The 14930-nt window shown below is 38.9% G+C and overlaps 1 protein-coding gene across 1 annotated transcript in view; it reads left to right on the top strand.

Moving 5' to 3' along the window:
- Nampt (nicotinamide phosphoribosyltransferase) overlaps nucleotides 1–14565 on the top strand; it is a 32052-nt gene extending 17487 nt beyond the window's left edge. The window contains exons 6-11 of the mRNA XM_027417008.2: nucleotides 91–227; nucleotides 2842–3067; nucleotides 4421–4540; nucleotides 7920–8060; nucleotides 9435–9569; nucleotides 11687–14565. Of these exons, the coding sequence (XP_027272809.1) occupies nucleotides 91–227; nucleotides 2842–3067; nucleotides 4421–4540; nucleotides 7920–8060; nucleotides 9435–9569; nucleotides 11687–11797 (870 nt within the window). The 3' untranslated portion in view covers nucleotides 11798–14565. The remainder of the gene's footprint in view (nucleotides 1–90; nucleotides 228–2841; nucleotides 3068–4420; nucleotides 4541–7919; nucleotides 8061–9434; nucleotides 9570–11686) is intronic.
- Nucleotides 14566–14930: the final 365 nt, after the last annotated feature.

Raw genomic sequence — 14930 nt, forward strand, 5'->3', positions numbered from 1 at the left:
GGACTACAAAGAAAAAAATTGGATGGGAAATGGGATGGGGCAAATGTGTTAGCTCCTGTTTTGAATTTTGGTTTGTGGTTAATCTTCCAGACTGCTGGCATAGGAGCATCTGCTCATTTGGTTAACTTCAAAGGAACAGATACGGTGGCGGGAATTGCTCTAATCAAAAAATACTATGGAACAAAAGATCCTGTTCCAGGCTATTCTGTTCCAGCGGCAGAGCACAGGTAAAATTGAGTTTGTTGTTCCCATGCTAAAGATTTGAGCACTTGCTTGCACATACAAGGCCCGTGGTCCTAGCTCTGGCCTGCAAACAACAAAATTGCCCTCTAAAACTTGGTTTGAATTTGCTATGTGTAACTCAGCAATATCTTACTTGACTCCAGAGTCAGGTTCTAAATAAACTTTCATGGAAAAACAGTACAAATTGAGTAATCACACTTTTTATAAAGATCAGCATCAGGCAGGGCTAGGATTTTGAACCACTCTAGTAAAAGAATCGAAGAGCTTTTCCCAACACTTAACAATTGCCATACTGGTTTTAAGGAATGGTTTTTCATTTGCTGTATTGTATATGCCGATAGATTTTTCTTTATTAGTAAAGTCTGGAAACACTAAATCCACTTCCCCACTTTCCTATGTGGTCTTGCCTACTCTTACCCAAGAAATTGTCATTTGGACCCAGTGTCTTCAATTCTAGATAAGTAAGCCATTTTAACAGAAAAAAAAAGAGGTATTCCAATTCTCTTATGTTTATTTATTTACTCTTACTAAACCATCTCAAGGCATACTAAGAAATTATAATCCATGTTGCAGCCGATCTGGTTCTAGAGTTCCCTTTATTGAAAGTAAACAGCAGAGCCTGGCAGTGGTGGCACACGCCCTTAATCCCAGCACTCAGGAGACAGAGGCAGTCCGATCTCTGAGTTCAAGGCCAGCCTGGTCTATAGAGTGAGTTCCACGACAGCCCCGGGCTACACAGAGCATAAACAGAGAGAGAGAGAGAGAGAGGGAGGGAGGGAGGGAGGGAGGGAGGGAGGGAGGGAGGGAGGGAGGGAGGGAAGAAGAAGAAGAAGCTGGCTTTAAGTAGGCCATTTCTTGCAACTCTGAGGGCTTAGTCAACAGATAACTAGATATCTGCAGTGTGTGCATTCTCCTGCCTCCATTTCCCAAGCTCTAGCTTACTATTAATTAGGCGTTTTCAAAAGAATCAGGTCCGGAAGTTTTGAGCAAATGATACATTGGAAATAGATTTTAGGTTATTTTGATGGCAAGAAAATAGAAAAACTAGAAGCTAAGTTTTCTAGGAAATAGTATAGGAAACAGTGGTCTTGAGAGGGGTAAGGTCCAGAGATAGATGACTAAATGAATGGAGAGAAGTTTGACAAACATGAGATCAGACAGATTATTTGCATTGTAATTCAGGAGAATAGATGCAGCTAAGGACATTGCTGTATGACACGGCCCTCAGGATTAAGAAAAGTATGGGTGATAACTGATGGAAGTTATTTGAGTTTTTGTCTATACCCATATCTTTAAAAAATTTAATGTAATCGCATAGTGGCTGTCAGCCAAATAAGTTTTGAAGTAATAAGTACATGAATATACCGTAAGTCTATAAACAAGGAGCATCTCTTAGGGCTTCTTTGTCAGATGGAAAGGACACTGTACACATGCACAGGGTGCAATCTGGTGTGTTTTATGATTGCATAATACTTTCTGTATTTGACTAAAGCCTACTTGACTTAACAGGTGACATAGTGGGTAGCCTTGTGTTTATCATTCATTCATCTCTGTTTCCTTCTGTTTCTCTATCCAACCACACAAAAGGAGAAGCTACAGTTGTACAGCAGGTCACTTAGAATAAATGCTAATGTATACACTAGCTCTAAACCATTACTGCTATTGTAAATATTTCCTTAGAAAATTAGAGTCTGAACATAAAAATAATTGAGTTATATATACTTTCCCCTCAGACTCTAGGAAGGTATCAAAGTCACTGAACAACAGAACACTTGAATGGTACTGTGCCGAAGTCACAGAGGCTGTGGGGTAGACAAAGTTCCAGTTTAACAGAGGGCCAGGTTCCCAGTTAGATTGGGTGGGGGGGGGGTAGGGGAGTTTCCAAGGGAGACTGTGGAAGAGGCAGAAGGGAAATGAAGAAATCCCAGAACACTGAAGGTGGAAAGTGACATCGCAGTCAAAAGAAAGAGAGCATGCATCAGGAAAGTTGAGCAATTGAGAACAAAAACTCACCTTGATGACTGAAATTGACAGCGGAAATAAACCCAGATACACAAATAGCACCCTTGAGACTGTTGACACAGACTTAGTCAACAGAAGCTATATAGATAATGACATCTTACTGTAGGGTTGGTGATTACTGAGCTCAATTCTATGACTTAGGGAGGACAGGAGCAGTAGTTATGACTGTGGGCTTCTCTTCATCTGTGTCTTTCCCATCGCATGCATGAAGTGGAGACGTGAGCACAGCTACTGCTTTGTAAAAAGAGCCATCAGTGTGATGTGACTCTTGATTAGATTGAAGGATGCTGAAGAAAGGAAAGAAAAAAAAACAGTTTATAATTGGGTAACTATTGATTTGAGAGCTAAGTAATAACTTCTGAGCTGAATAGTTAACTCATAGTGTTAAAAACAAATTGGCCAAGGAATAACTTGGCCCAGATATTTCATATGCCTTCTGATGTACATTTATTAAACTGGATCCCTTCTCCATGACACACTGACAGTGTGGTGTGGTGAAGATTGTAGTTACTGACGATTCTGCACTGGTCATGTGTCTGCCTGAGTAAGTCTGTATTTTTTTGCTTTGTTTTCTAGTACCATAACAGCTTGGGGGAAAGACCATGAAAAAGATGCTTTTGAACACATAGTAACACAGTTCTCATCAGTGCCTGTGTCTGTGGTCAGCGATAGTTATGACATTTATAATGCTTGTGAGAAAATATGGGGTGAAGACCTAAGACATTTAATAGTATCAAGAAGTACAGAGGCTCCGCTAATCATCAGACCTGACTCTGGAAATCCGCTCGACACTGTGTTGAAGGTAAATTGTAATGTGTATCATTAAGATGCCTGTACACCAGCTTCTTCAGTGCTGCTCATTTGTGTACGCATGATTTCAAGACTTTCTGGGAAAGTTTCCTGGTTTTCAGAGTTGTAACTCAGAGAACAGTAGATTTGCCCAAGGTCACACATTAATTGCAGAGAAAGGAGGTGGAGGTTAGTTTATTTACAAATTGTCAAGTTGACAATTAAAGGCCACTGAATACTTCCTTATGTGCCTTCTGAATTAGTAGCATTACCATCTTAATCAGGCTTGTGATTTAGTCAACTTGTCTATTCCATTTATTAGAAATCATTGTTACAACTTTGAAGTTGTTGGCACAGAAGGCATATGTTCAGGGTAATAAAGAATGCAAGTGATTCAGAACTGCTTTTCAAGTCATGCTTGGCTAGAGCTAGAACTGTCTCCAAGCAGAGCTGCCCTTTTAGTGCTCAGGGCTTGATTTGCCTGTTTTACAGAGTATTCATCCAGCAGGAGGTAATTGATGCCTTCTAGAGAAATACTGTTTGGTGCTTTACACCAAAATGTTTACTTTAATCTCATTTAAAAAAAAAAAAAAAAAAAACCTCTGGTGGCTCTTACCATCTCTGTTGTAAAGGAGGAAGTGACACACCAGGGTTGAGAAACATGGAAACAGGGTCTAGTATCCAGGGTAGGCCTCTGTCTGGAGCCTTCCCATAACTGTTCTTAGCTAATGAGCAGATGGCGTGTCACTCACTCACTCATAGGAAGTGGGGACAGAGATTCAAGGGGATCTTTTCCGGTTCTGTATACAGCCCATTCTGTCTTAACCTGAAGTGTTTCACTTTTGACAAACTAAACAGCTTTTATATTCATTTACATGGAGTTTTATTAGGGTTAGGGTATGTAGGAAAGGAAGCAATTATTGTGGGAGGGGGATGTGGCTAGTAGGTCTTCAGTGTCCCTGGACAGGTTTTCCTGATCAAGTAGTGTTTAAGGGTTTGAGCTGCTTTGATAACATCTTGAGTAGCCATCATTGCATGGAGTGGCTTAAGTATCAGTCACACACATTAGCATTACAAGAGCAAAGAGCTTTGAACAAACTGCATATTGTGTATGCTTTATTTCCATCTCACTCTGACAGTTGCATTTTCTGTCAGCTTTGTGACTCAGACAAGTGTGAACCAAACAGAACTGAAATAGAAAAGAGCATACCTTTTTCTAATGTGATTCAAAGGTATTGGAACCAAATTTTATAAAGCTTTGTACGTGTTTAGGTAACTGAACTTTTGCAATCTGAAAATTGTTTATTCTTAGCTTGGGAAGCACCCCCCCCCCATTTTGGTTACTTATGTCCTGTTTTTCATGCAGGTCTTAGATATTTTAGGCAAGAAGTTTCCTGTTACTGAGAACTCAAAGGGCTACAAGTTACTGCCACCTTATCTGAGAGTCATTCAGGGAGATGGAGTGGATATCAACACTTTACAGGAGGTAATGTGTTTTACATGAATGTTACAAGAAGGAAATCCCCATTCTTGAAAAGTTCCTTTTTATTCATAAATAGCCTATTAAAATTTAAATGCAATTGTTGAGTCTTATTTTGAATACTTATGATGGTAAATTCCTTTGGTGTTTAGAAATAACAGTAGCTTAAAATACAGAAATACCAGCCAGCTCATACTTCCCTGGGCCACCTTCTACTATAATTCTAAAGAGAAACAGAATGAAGGCTTTTGTTTGAAGAGGTCAGAGTATGTATAAGAGTTCTCAGCATGACACAATCTAAGGATTATCTAGATCTGGGTGGTCTGTGAGCTTGTGGGTAAGAGGTGGGAGTGGAGCATTTAACAGGTCTAGACACCTTGCTCAGCCAGCTTTCTCAGTACCTCCCACCTCTCTGGAAATGGCACTGTTGACAGTGGGCTGGGCCTTCCTGCATCCATTAATAATTAAGAAAATGCCTCCCAGAGGTGACCACTGGCCTGCCTGATCTGAGCAGTTCTTCCATTGAAGTTCCCTCTCCCTTGTCAGGCTGACAACTGAAGCAAATCATATGTGCCGAGTAGTGTAGTGTTGATGCACTCACTGTTGTAGGAAGAATATCTTAAACTGGCTCTTAAAGCAATGCACTTTGGGGAAACAGGGAGAAGAAGCCCATACCTAGCAAATGTACTTGATTTTCTCATGTTGGAAGTTAGTCACATGTGGTCTTAGAAACAGGAAAAGGAATTCATCTTAACAGTTTTCTTCTATATATGTTAATCAGAGTCCTTAATTTTTGCTAATGGGGTAGGGATATTTTATCTAACAAACCATCATTCTTTCCTTAGCTGCCAACCTCAGCCATAGATTTCCTGTCAACATTCATTGTCACATGGCATGCTGCTCTAGCTTCTACTGTGAACCAGAACAAAGGGCAAAAATCTTGTATCAGAAAATACAGTTTCCTGTTTATGTTGGTGGCCTGAGGACTTGATCTCCTTGGATGCTGTTCTATTTTCTCCACCAGAATGATTTACTGATATCATTAAAATAGTACTGACTCCTCTGAGTCCATAAAAAAGGAAGGTTTCTTTGCAATCTAACAGATTTCCAAAGTTTTTATTATCAAGCTGTTATATTTTTTGTTTTTGTTTTTTGAGACAGGGTTTCTCTGTGTAGCTTTGGAGCCTATCCTAGAAGTTACTCTGGCCCTGAACTCAGATATCCGCCTGGCTCTGCCTACCGAGTACTGGGATTAAAGACATGTGCCACTGCCACCTGGTTTATAGCTTAAAATCTTAGATGCAGTTCATGACCACTTTTCCTTTCTGTCTGCTGTCCTTACCTTGAAACCCATCTCTTGTATGTTTCTTCTATGAATTACAACTTTGATTCAGAAGCTTACTAGAAAGCATTGATTTTATGTAAATGTTAGGAATGAATTACTTTTTTTGACCTACATAAATACATAATATATGAAAAGAACCTGCACACTGGAGCACAATTCATATAAGTGATGTTAGCAGATAATAAAATCCTAAGGACCCCTCAGCTAATTTAAATACCATGGTGTGAAATATGAAAATGGATTATGCAATAAGAGTGATAGTTTGACCATTTACTTTTACCTTGAATTTTTTTCTTCTGATTTGCTTGTGAATGACTTGCTTTAGAGTGGAGAAACTTGAGCTGACATACCACGATGTGAAGCTCTCCTTTTCATTATTGCTCATCTGGTGGTGGGTCTCAAGCTAATCTGTCTGTGCCCATCCCTGGGAAGGGGGGGCTCTTTGTGACCACCTTGGGAGGCAAGAAGGTAGTTAGTTCAGTTCAATACAAGTAGCCGGTGTTGATTCAAACTTCAAAAGTCTGACACAAAGTACATAATTTTAGGTATATTTAAGCACAGCACAATTTGGGGAAATTGTTTTCTGGTGATAAATAACTCAATCCTGTGTGCACAATAAAGCCCAAGACACTCTTTATAACATACATGCAACATCTTCCATAAATGGGTTCTATAGATTGACAAGCCCTGGTCTCAACCACTCAGATAATGCAAAGGTCACTAGGTTGTTAACCATATCTGCTCCTAGCCTTCTACAGAGATAGTCCTGTGTGTTTACATCCTGGTTCCCCTAGTGCTTATCTGTGAGCACAAGAATCTCCATGCCTGCTCAGGACACAGTAATAGACACAAGACCAGATTTGTATAAAGCCTAAAAGAATCACTTTAAACTGTGTATTTTACCTTAATTTTTCCTCATTGAAAACCATATTTTGTTTTAAAAGAAAAGCATACACATAGAGAGAGAAGAATTAGATGGTTGCAATTTTAAATTTTAAAAATGATTGCATTTCTCAGTGTTAGATTATTAACACAGGATGAAGTTTAGGCTTTGATTCCTTTTACAATGTCAATTTGAGACTTAGTATGTGGGGAGAATGTGTAAACGATTCATTTTAAAGCTGTAACTGGCCTCTGCTTTAATCACTTTGGAAATTCTTTTTAAATAGTTCTTTTAAACAGAACATGGCTTTTCATGAAATTCAAAAAAATGGTTAATAAATTTTACTTACTGTTTCTATTATGAAAGTGATTGGATTTGTTTGTAAATTAGAGGTACATGATTGGTAGATAAACCCGGGGTAGAGAAACACAGATGTCACTGGAAACATGGCTTTGTTGTTTTTAAATCCTGTGACCCTTGAAAAAGCTGTGCCACACCAGTCTCTCCAGCTGGAACATAAATAATCGTTCTTTCCTGCTGTGACCCAATCATAAATTGTAACATCTAAAGTGGTGTACATAGTTTTGTTTATGCACTGGAGCACCAGACAGGTTGAAATGACTTAGGTACAAGTGAGTATTATATGCTCCTGTCAATAACTGCCCTGTGCCATACAGTAACTGTTAGGTGCAGTAACACAGTGATGCTCCTGTCAATAACTGCGTGTGCCAAACAGTAAATGTTAGGTGTAGTAACACAGTGCACTGTGATGTATTTGTGATGGTTACAAATCCCTAGAGTCTAGTAACGTGGAGCAAGTATTTCAGCGTTTGTTGCTGGCATTGGACAGTAGCTTTGAGGTTGCTGGGAGAGCCCACAAAGCCTCAGATACGTATATATCACCAGTTTCTGGCTCCTTCACTCTCAGCCTGACTGCATTGACTTCTTTCTGTACACTGAAAATCTGTCAGTGAACCCTCCTTCCATATACCCATTGCACCCTGAATGGGTCTTTAAAAAGAAAATGTACTGTTACCTGCCTGGGCTTGTAAGTATTGACTGGTACAAAACAAGTGTAGGAGTTTCACAATATTGCCCTTTGAAAGTAACCTCCATCATCTTCCAGATCATTTGTTTGCTTGTTTTTAATCTTCTAGATTGTAGAGGGAATGAAACAAAAAAAATGGAGTATTGAGAATGTCTCCTTTGGTTCTGGCGGAGCTTTGCTACAGAAGTTAACAAGAGACCTCTTGAATTGCTCCTTCAAATGCAGCTATGTTGTAACAAATGGCCTTGGGGTATGTCCTTCAACTTTTCTTCTCATGTTTTGTTCCTGTGTCTGTGAAAGGCACGGTGAGGGCAGTATTCAAAAGAACAGGGTGCTGCTGGACTGTCAGGTGCTGATGGGTGCTACCTAAGAAATGGGGAAAGAAAGATGTCAGGTAATAAAAAAAGAGATGTGGGAACCAGTAAACAGTGATTTAAGACAAGTGTAGGCCAGCCATTGTGATTGTTTTGGTATATATCTTTGTATCAAGAAGTTGGTTCTGTTTAGGTAAGATTATCAGATAGCCTGGCCATCACATACTGAAGATATCAAGTATGGAATAATCACTGTCAAGATCCTATTAGTGGGTGGGGTTTGGATTTCTGATTTTGATACCAGAATATGGTCCATAACCATAATACAGCTGGACTGCAATCTCTTTTAAATCTTCCATAGCCTCTTAAAGGCTGAGTAGTCTGTGGAGTTGGGCTCAGGGAAAGCTAAGAACTCTGAGCAGGCAAGATGGCTCAGCAGACAAAGGCACTTTCCCATGCAAGCCTGGTAACCAGAGTTCAATCCCCAGAATCCACATAAAGGTGGAAAAGAGAACCAACTCCAAAAAGTTATACTTTGATCACCTTCACACACATGCACACAGTAATTATGAATAAAAACCCTGTGTATTGTCTTCCACCTTTCTTTGGAGATTCCAGAGACTGTCTTGTCTTATCTGTTGCTCTTCCTCGCCACTGCCATCTGTTAGTGTTTTGCCTCCTGTCTTTCTGGCTCTATAATCTTTCATTATCGATGGTACTGTCTTGCAACCTGGCCCTGGCTGGATTAGAATTTGTAGCAGTCCTCTTGTCTGCTTCCCAAGTGCTGGGCTTACAGGCTGTGCCACTGTGCCCAGTGCCCAGTAGGTTCTCCAACCGTTACCCTTTGTGTAAGTGCATGCACTGCTTCCTTCGTGCCAGCCAACACCCCACCTCTTAACTGTCTCTCCAGCCTCTTTCTGAGGAAAGGGAAAGCTTGTGGAACAAGAGCATCTTTATCCTAAATACTCTAGTTCTCTAGACAGTGTGTGACGACGTGTGTGTGTTTGTAGTTTGTCATGTAAGGGCCATGTGTTAAATTTCTCCAAATCATCCTGTAAAAGATTCAAGATTTGGGTTTCCATAGCATTACTATTTTGAAGGAAAACAGTCCGTTGCAGAGTGATATGACTATACATGCAACACCATAGACTCTTTACACGTGTGTATGATACACTTTAGAAAAACTGGCTCTAGCTAGGGATCCAGCCATCCTTGTGTGCAGCTGAGAGCTGTGGCATTGAACTGATACATGTTTTTAGAGACATTAGGTGGATGTTGATGTATAATTCTTCCCTTAATGTGGATTTCAGGTTAATGTTTTTAAGGATCCAGTTGCTGATCCCAACAAAAGGTCAAAAAAGGGCCGGTTATCTCTACATAGGACACCAGCAGGGAACTTCGTTACACTTGAAGAAGGAAAGGGAGACCTTGAGGAATATGGCCATGTGAGTATCTGTCTGATGATTGAAGATATATTTGTGTGTGTGTGTGTGTGTGTGTGTGTGTGTGTGTGTGTGTGTGTGTGTGTGTGTGTGTGTCTGTGTGTGTCTGTGTGTGTGTGTCTGTGTGTGTGTGTGTGTGTGTTGTTTTTTGAGACAGGGTTTCTCTGTATAGTTCTGGCTGTTCTAGAATTCACTCTGTAGACCAGGCTGGCCTCGAACTCATGGAGATCTGCCTGCTTTTGCCTCTGATGTACTGGGACTAATGGTGTGCACCACCACTGCCTGGTTTAACTGGAGTTTTTAACAGTAGTGAACTTGCTTTTCAATTTAAGAAATGGAAGTTTGTGTTATACTTTCAAATTGTTTTCAGAACAGTTATTTTTTTTTTCACATAGTGGCTAACATGGTAAATATTGATGACCTTTAACAGGTTTTTTTTTTATATATATATATTTGGTCTTAATCTTACTGTTACCTATCAGTGAATAATTTCTGGAGAAGCATAGCAAATAATACTTTTTAAGTGTTGCCCTTAGACTTTGCATATTTTCATTTTATTATGGATGGACTAGCCAAATTCCACACTGTTTGAAGGGAATTCTTTCTTCGGAACTTAACAATAGCTATTTCAGGAGGTTTTCTTTGGTCTTACTTCATTCTCATGGAATTCTGAGCTTTAAAAAAAAAAAAAGCAAATGTCTTAGTAGCATAGAAATAGAGTGGGTTGGTTCAGATTACATAATTAACAGATGGTAAAGCCATACTGAGTTTTCTGATTCTAGTTAAACAGGAAAGAACGTATGGTATGTATGCCATGTGATTCAATGGTTGTCATCATAAGTACACTTACATATGTGTGCCCAAAAGTGAAGATTACTGATCTCTAAGTCACTAGATGGGAGGGTGACTCAGTTTAAGAGGAAGAACTTGTCTTGAGTGTTTATGTTCTGCATCACAGTGCTGCAATGACATTGTACAAATGTAACTGCTTATGACAACTATTTCCTTATGTTTTTTAAGGTTTGGGGCTGGAATTAATAAACAATCCGTCTTTCTATGAAAACTATGTGAACTTGTAGATCAGGTTTCTAGAATTCAATCTTTTTGTAGTCCACCAGCAATTCTCTAAGTAGACTTCACATTACAATTGGAGCTACCAAGGTTCTGCCGAATTGAGTCATCTCGAGTGAAGCAAGGCCAGTTGAGACTGAGTTGGAGGAAACATGGGCGTGAGCAGTGCTCTAACATCTGTCCAGGCAGAAGCATGGTGGTGATCTATCTCTATGATCATGGAGACATTAGTTAAGACATAAAAACCAGAATTTTCTGGTTGCTTGTATTGAAACTTACCAAAGAAGATGCTACATCTAGGTGCAATTTAGAACACATAAGATACCAGTTAATGGCCAGGTGTTGTTGGCGCACACCTTTAATCCCAGCACTTGGGAGGCAGAGGCAGGCAGATCTCTGTGAGTTCTTGGCCAGCCTGGTCTACTGATCTCAAGTTCCTGGACAGGCTCCAAAACAATACAGAGAAACCCTGTCTCAAAAAAACCGACCCAAAAAAAAAAAAAAAAAAATGCCATGTGTACTGTAAGAAAGAAAATTAAGATGAATTTCAGTGGACTCTTCTTATAGAAACTAATTCAGTCCTCATCCTCTATTGATGTTTATCCATGACTTTACAGTTACAATTTTGTGTAACTTGATCACTATAAATGAGACCAAAAAAAATCAATGCCTGTTTTTCTGTTTCTGTCTTCGGTTTGGTTTTTAGATTTTACCCTTTTTTAAGGCCAAAATTTAATAGTTAACAAATTTATTAAACTTGTAAATTGACCAGTCTAAACAGCCTTGAGGCTGTTGGCCAGGCTCTAGAGGAGTAATGTAGCAGGGACAGCTGTCGTTCTCCCACTTGAGCACGTTTCTTCAGTAGTACAAAAGCTGGTCGTCTGGGGTTTTGTTTGTCCTGTTAAGAAAGCTGGCCTGAGACTGTTCATCATGATCTCTCTGTTTAAGTGGACACTCTCAGCACCTTTGTGTGCTTGACCTCTTAGGTAAATTGGTCCACAGTTCACATATTTGATGATCTTTTTAATGACAAAATTTACATTCTGCAGGATCTTCTCCATACAGTTTTCAAGAATGGGAAGGTGACAAAAAGCTACTCATTTGATGAAGTCAGAAAAAATGCACAGCTGAATATCGAGCAGGACGTGGCACCTCATTAGGCCTGGTTGTTGTTTGTGCAGTGTGTGTATACATACGTGCACTATGTGTGCACTTGTGTGTATGTAATAACATGTTCATTGTACAGATGTGTGGGTTTGTGTTTATGATACATTACAGCCAGATTATTTGTTGGTTTATGGACATAGTGCCCTTTTTCTTTTCGCCAATGTTTAGACGATCTCAAATTAGGAAACACTTATAACCATGTACAAGATTAATGCTAAAGTGAGCTTTTAGTGCCCTTTGCTAATAGATAGTAACTCAATCTGGTGTTGACCTTTTCACAAATCACAGAACCAAGAAACTTTTATATATATAACTACAGATCACATAAAACAGATTTGCATAAAATTACCATGACTGCTTTATGTTTATATTTAACTTGTATTTTTGTACAAATGAGATTGTGTAAGATATATTTAAAGTTTCAGTGATTTAACAGTCTGTTTCCAACTTTTCATGATTTTTATGAGCACAGACTTTCAAGAAAATACTTGAAAATAAATTACATTGCCTTTTGTCCATTAATCAGCAAATAAAACATGGCCTTAACAAAATTGTTTGTGTTGTTGTACATTTGGAAATTATGTCAGGACACATACCCAACATAATTACTAACCTCACTGCCCTTGTAGAATATGCATTAGTCATTCTATATTGATGGGAATTATGGTTCTTACTCGAATGTTCTAGGCATTGTACAGTTCTATACCTTGGTCATTGTATTGTACAAGTGAGATGCCAAATTCAAAAGGCCTGTTCTGCAATTTTATATGTCAGAGAATAGCCTGTAGCTCTAATATGCACCTCAAGATTTTAAGAAGATAATGTTTTTAGAGAGAATTTCTGCTTCCACTATAGAATATATGCATAATGTAAAATATTGAAAGTGAAAGCAGTGTATTTTAAAGTAATTACACTTCTGAATTTATTTTTCATATTCTGTAGTTGGTATGACTTAAATGAATTGCTGGAGTGGGTAGTGAGTGTACTTATTTTAAATGCTTTGATTCTGTTATATTTTCATTAAGTTTTTAAAAAATTAAATTGGATATTAAACTGTATGGGCATCATTTATTAATTTTAAATTAAACCCTCAGTAACTAATATTTTTTAAGCAAGTTCTTGATATTACCCCCAATGGAAAGTGTGGTTCTTAGTAGAAGAATCTACTTTAATCAGAGTTGTGGCTAAATTTAAAATATCCGTCATCAAAACGTTTATAGTGACTTACTGCTAGATCCTGAGTTGGCCATTGCATCTGACTAGACACTAGTTAGTTTCTTTGGGGTGACTACTGTCAGTTTTAAGGCAAGGTTGGCCAGCTGCCCTGCAGGCCACCTTGGTACTGCTCCATTGTAATTATGTACTGTCTAAGGCTGTTTCCCACAGTGGCAGAAATTGAGTAGTTGCAATAGAGACCAAATATTCCACAAAGCCTGGAATGTTCACTTCTGTGTTCACTAAACACAAACACAGAAAACTCACTAGCCTATGCTCTAAGAAAAGGAACATGCGTTTGCACTTTAAGAGGTGTTGGTTTTTCTGGGAAGGAAGGAAACTGAATTTTATGAAGTTTCTTTTGTTCTCATTTAAGAATCTGATACTAGAAACTGATTAGTCAAGTTTTAACAACTTGCCATTAAGATGAAATTTTAAAAGCCATGAGTCATCTAGAACAGTCACATGAGAGCATATCTGTAATCTCATGAAGGGAGTACCAGGTTTAGAGGTGATCCTAAAACATGGGTTTAAAAATTATCTTAAACAGATTATTTTTTTTAATGTAATTTAAGAAGTCTCGGTTTGGTGTGGTGCATGCCTGTAATCCCAGAACTGAAGTGGAGACAGAAGGGTCAGAAATCAACATTCTTGACTACATAACAATTCCAGGCTAGCCTGAACTACCTGAGACAATGAAAATGTGACTAAAAAGTCATGTCCTGGATGGGTATTAAGGTAGGCAGTGATAATTCCAGTACTTTAGAGGTATACACAGGCAGATTATTGTTCAAAACCAGCCTGAGCTGTGTAGACCCCTGTCTGTGCTCCCTGAGAGGCACAGCTTCACAAAATACGCTACAAGGCTTACAGACATTGGTGTCATACCAAGCAGGGTATTTGTGTTCTGTGAATTCAGGCAGCTCCACACACCAGTTTTATCTTGGAACATTTAGTGAGAACGAGAAGTCTCCATTTGTACATGTGGGTCCAGGAGTAGAATGGGTAATTTCTCTTGGCTCTGGTCCCCGTGGAACTGTTTAGTTTTGAGCTTCTGCCACTAAGCACTATTTGCCATCTCCATCCTAAGTACGCAATGGATAACATAAATGTCAAATGGAGTTGTACTGTGTGTCACCCTTGGCCTAACCCTTCCTGACAAAAGCAAATAACATATACAGATTTAAGACACTAGAACTTTTAAGTAGTAAGTAGGATTTTGTGTTGACTTATTTGTACCCTATATTTAAAGTAAAAAGTTTTTATTATGAGTAGCCCTTTTCTTGAAATAAACTGTTATGAAAAAAACTTTTATAGTGAAATCCATCTTGGAAAATTAGAGAAAACTAGCAAGGTATTTGTTGTTGTATTTACCATAACTTAGAACTCACTTAAACTAGTATTTTGTAGTTTTACATTCCTTTTTAACCCATCCAGTGGAGAATTATCAAGCTTTCTCCCAAGTTGTATGTTAAGTCAATTCTAATATGTACTCTTCATCAAAGACAATATGTAATAAACATGGAAATAAAGTTTAGTTCTGTTAGTGAAATGTTAAATTTGACTGTGTGTGTCAAATAATGCCATTTCCAGAATTAGAAGATGAGAGGAAGGTGTGTTGAGGATCGCTCCTGTTTCCTGCCTTCAGTAGCTCTGCATGGCAGTACTGTTTATTAGGAGTGCTGGGAGGATACTGGGTTCATGGGACAAGGGACTTTTAATGCAGAAAATGAGTAGGTGTCTGGAGAATACAGGGTTGGATACAGAAGGGCCCTTCCAGGCCTTGGTAAGGTGTGCTCATGAGCACAAGTGTGTGCATGCATGTGTGTGCATTGGAGGCACAGCTTTGGAGAGTGAGTGTGGAGCAGGAGTTGGTACATACACACACACCACAGACCAAATCCAGCCCAC

Source organism: Cricetulus griseus, chromosome 5 (assembly GCF_003668045.3).
Source record: "Cricetulus griseus strain 17A/GY chromosome 5, alternate assembly CriGri-PICRH-1.0, whole genome shotgun sequence".
Lineage (NCBI taxonomy): Eukaryota > Metazoa > Chordata > Mammalia > Rodentia > Cricetidae > Cricetulus > Cricetulus griseus.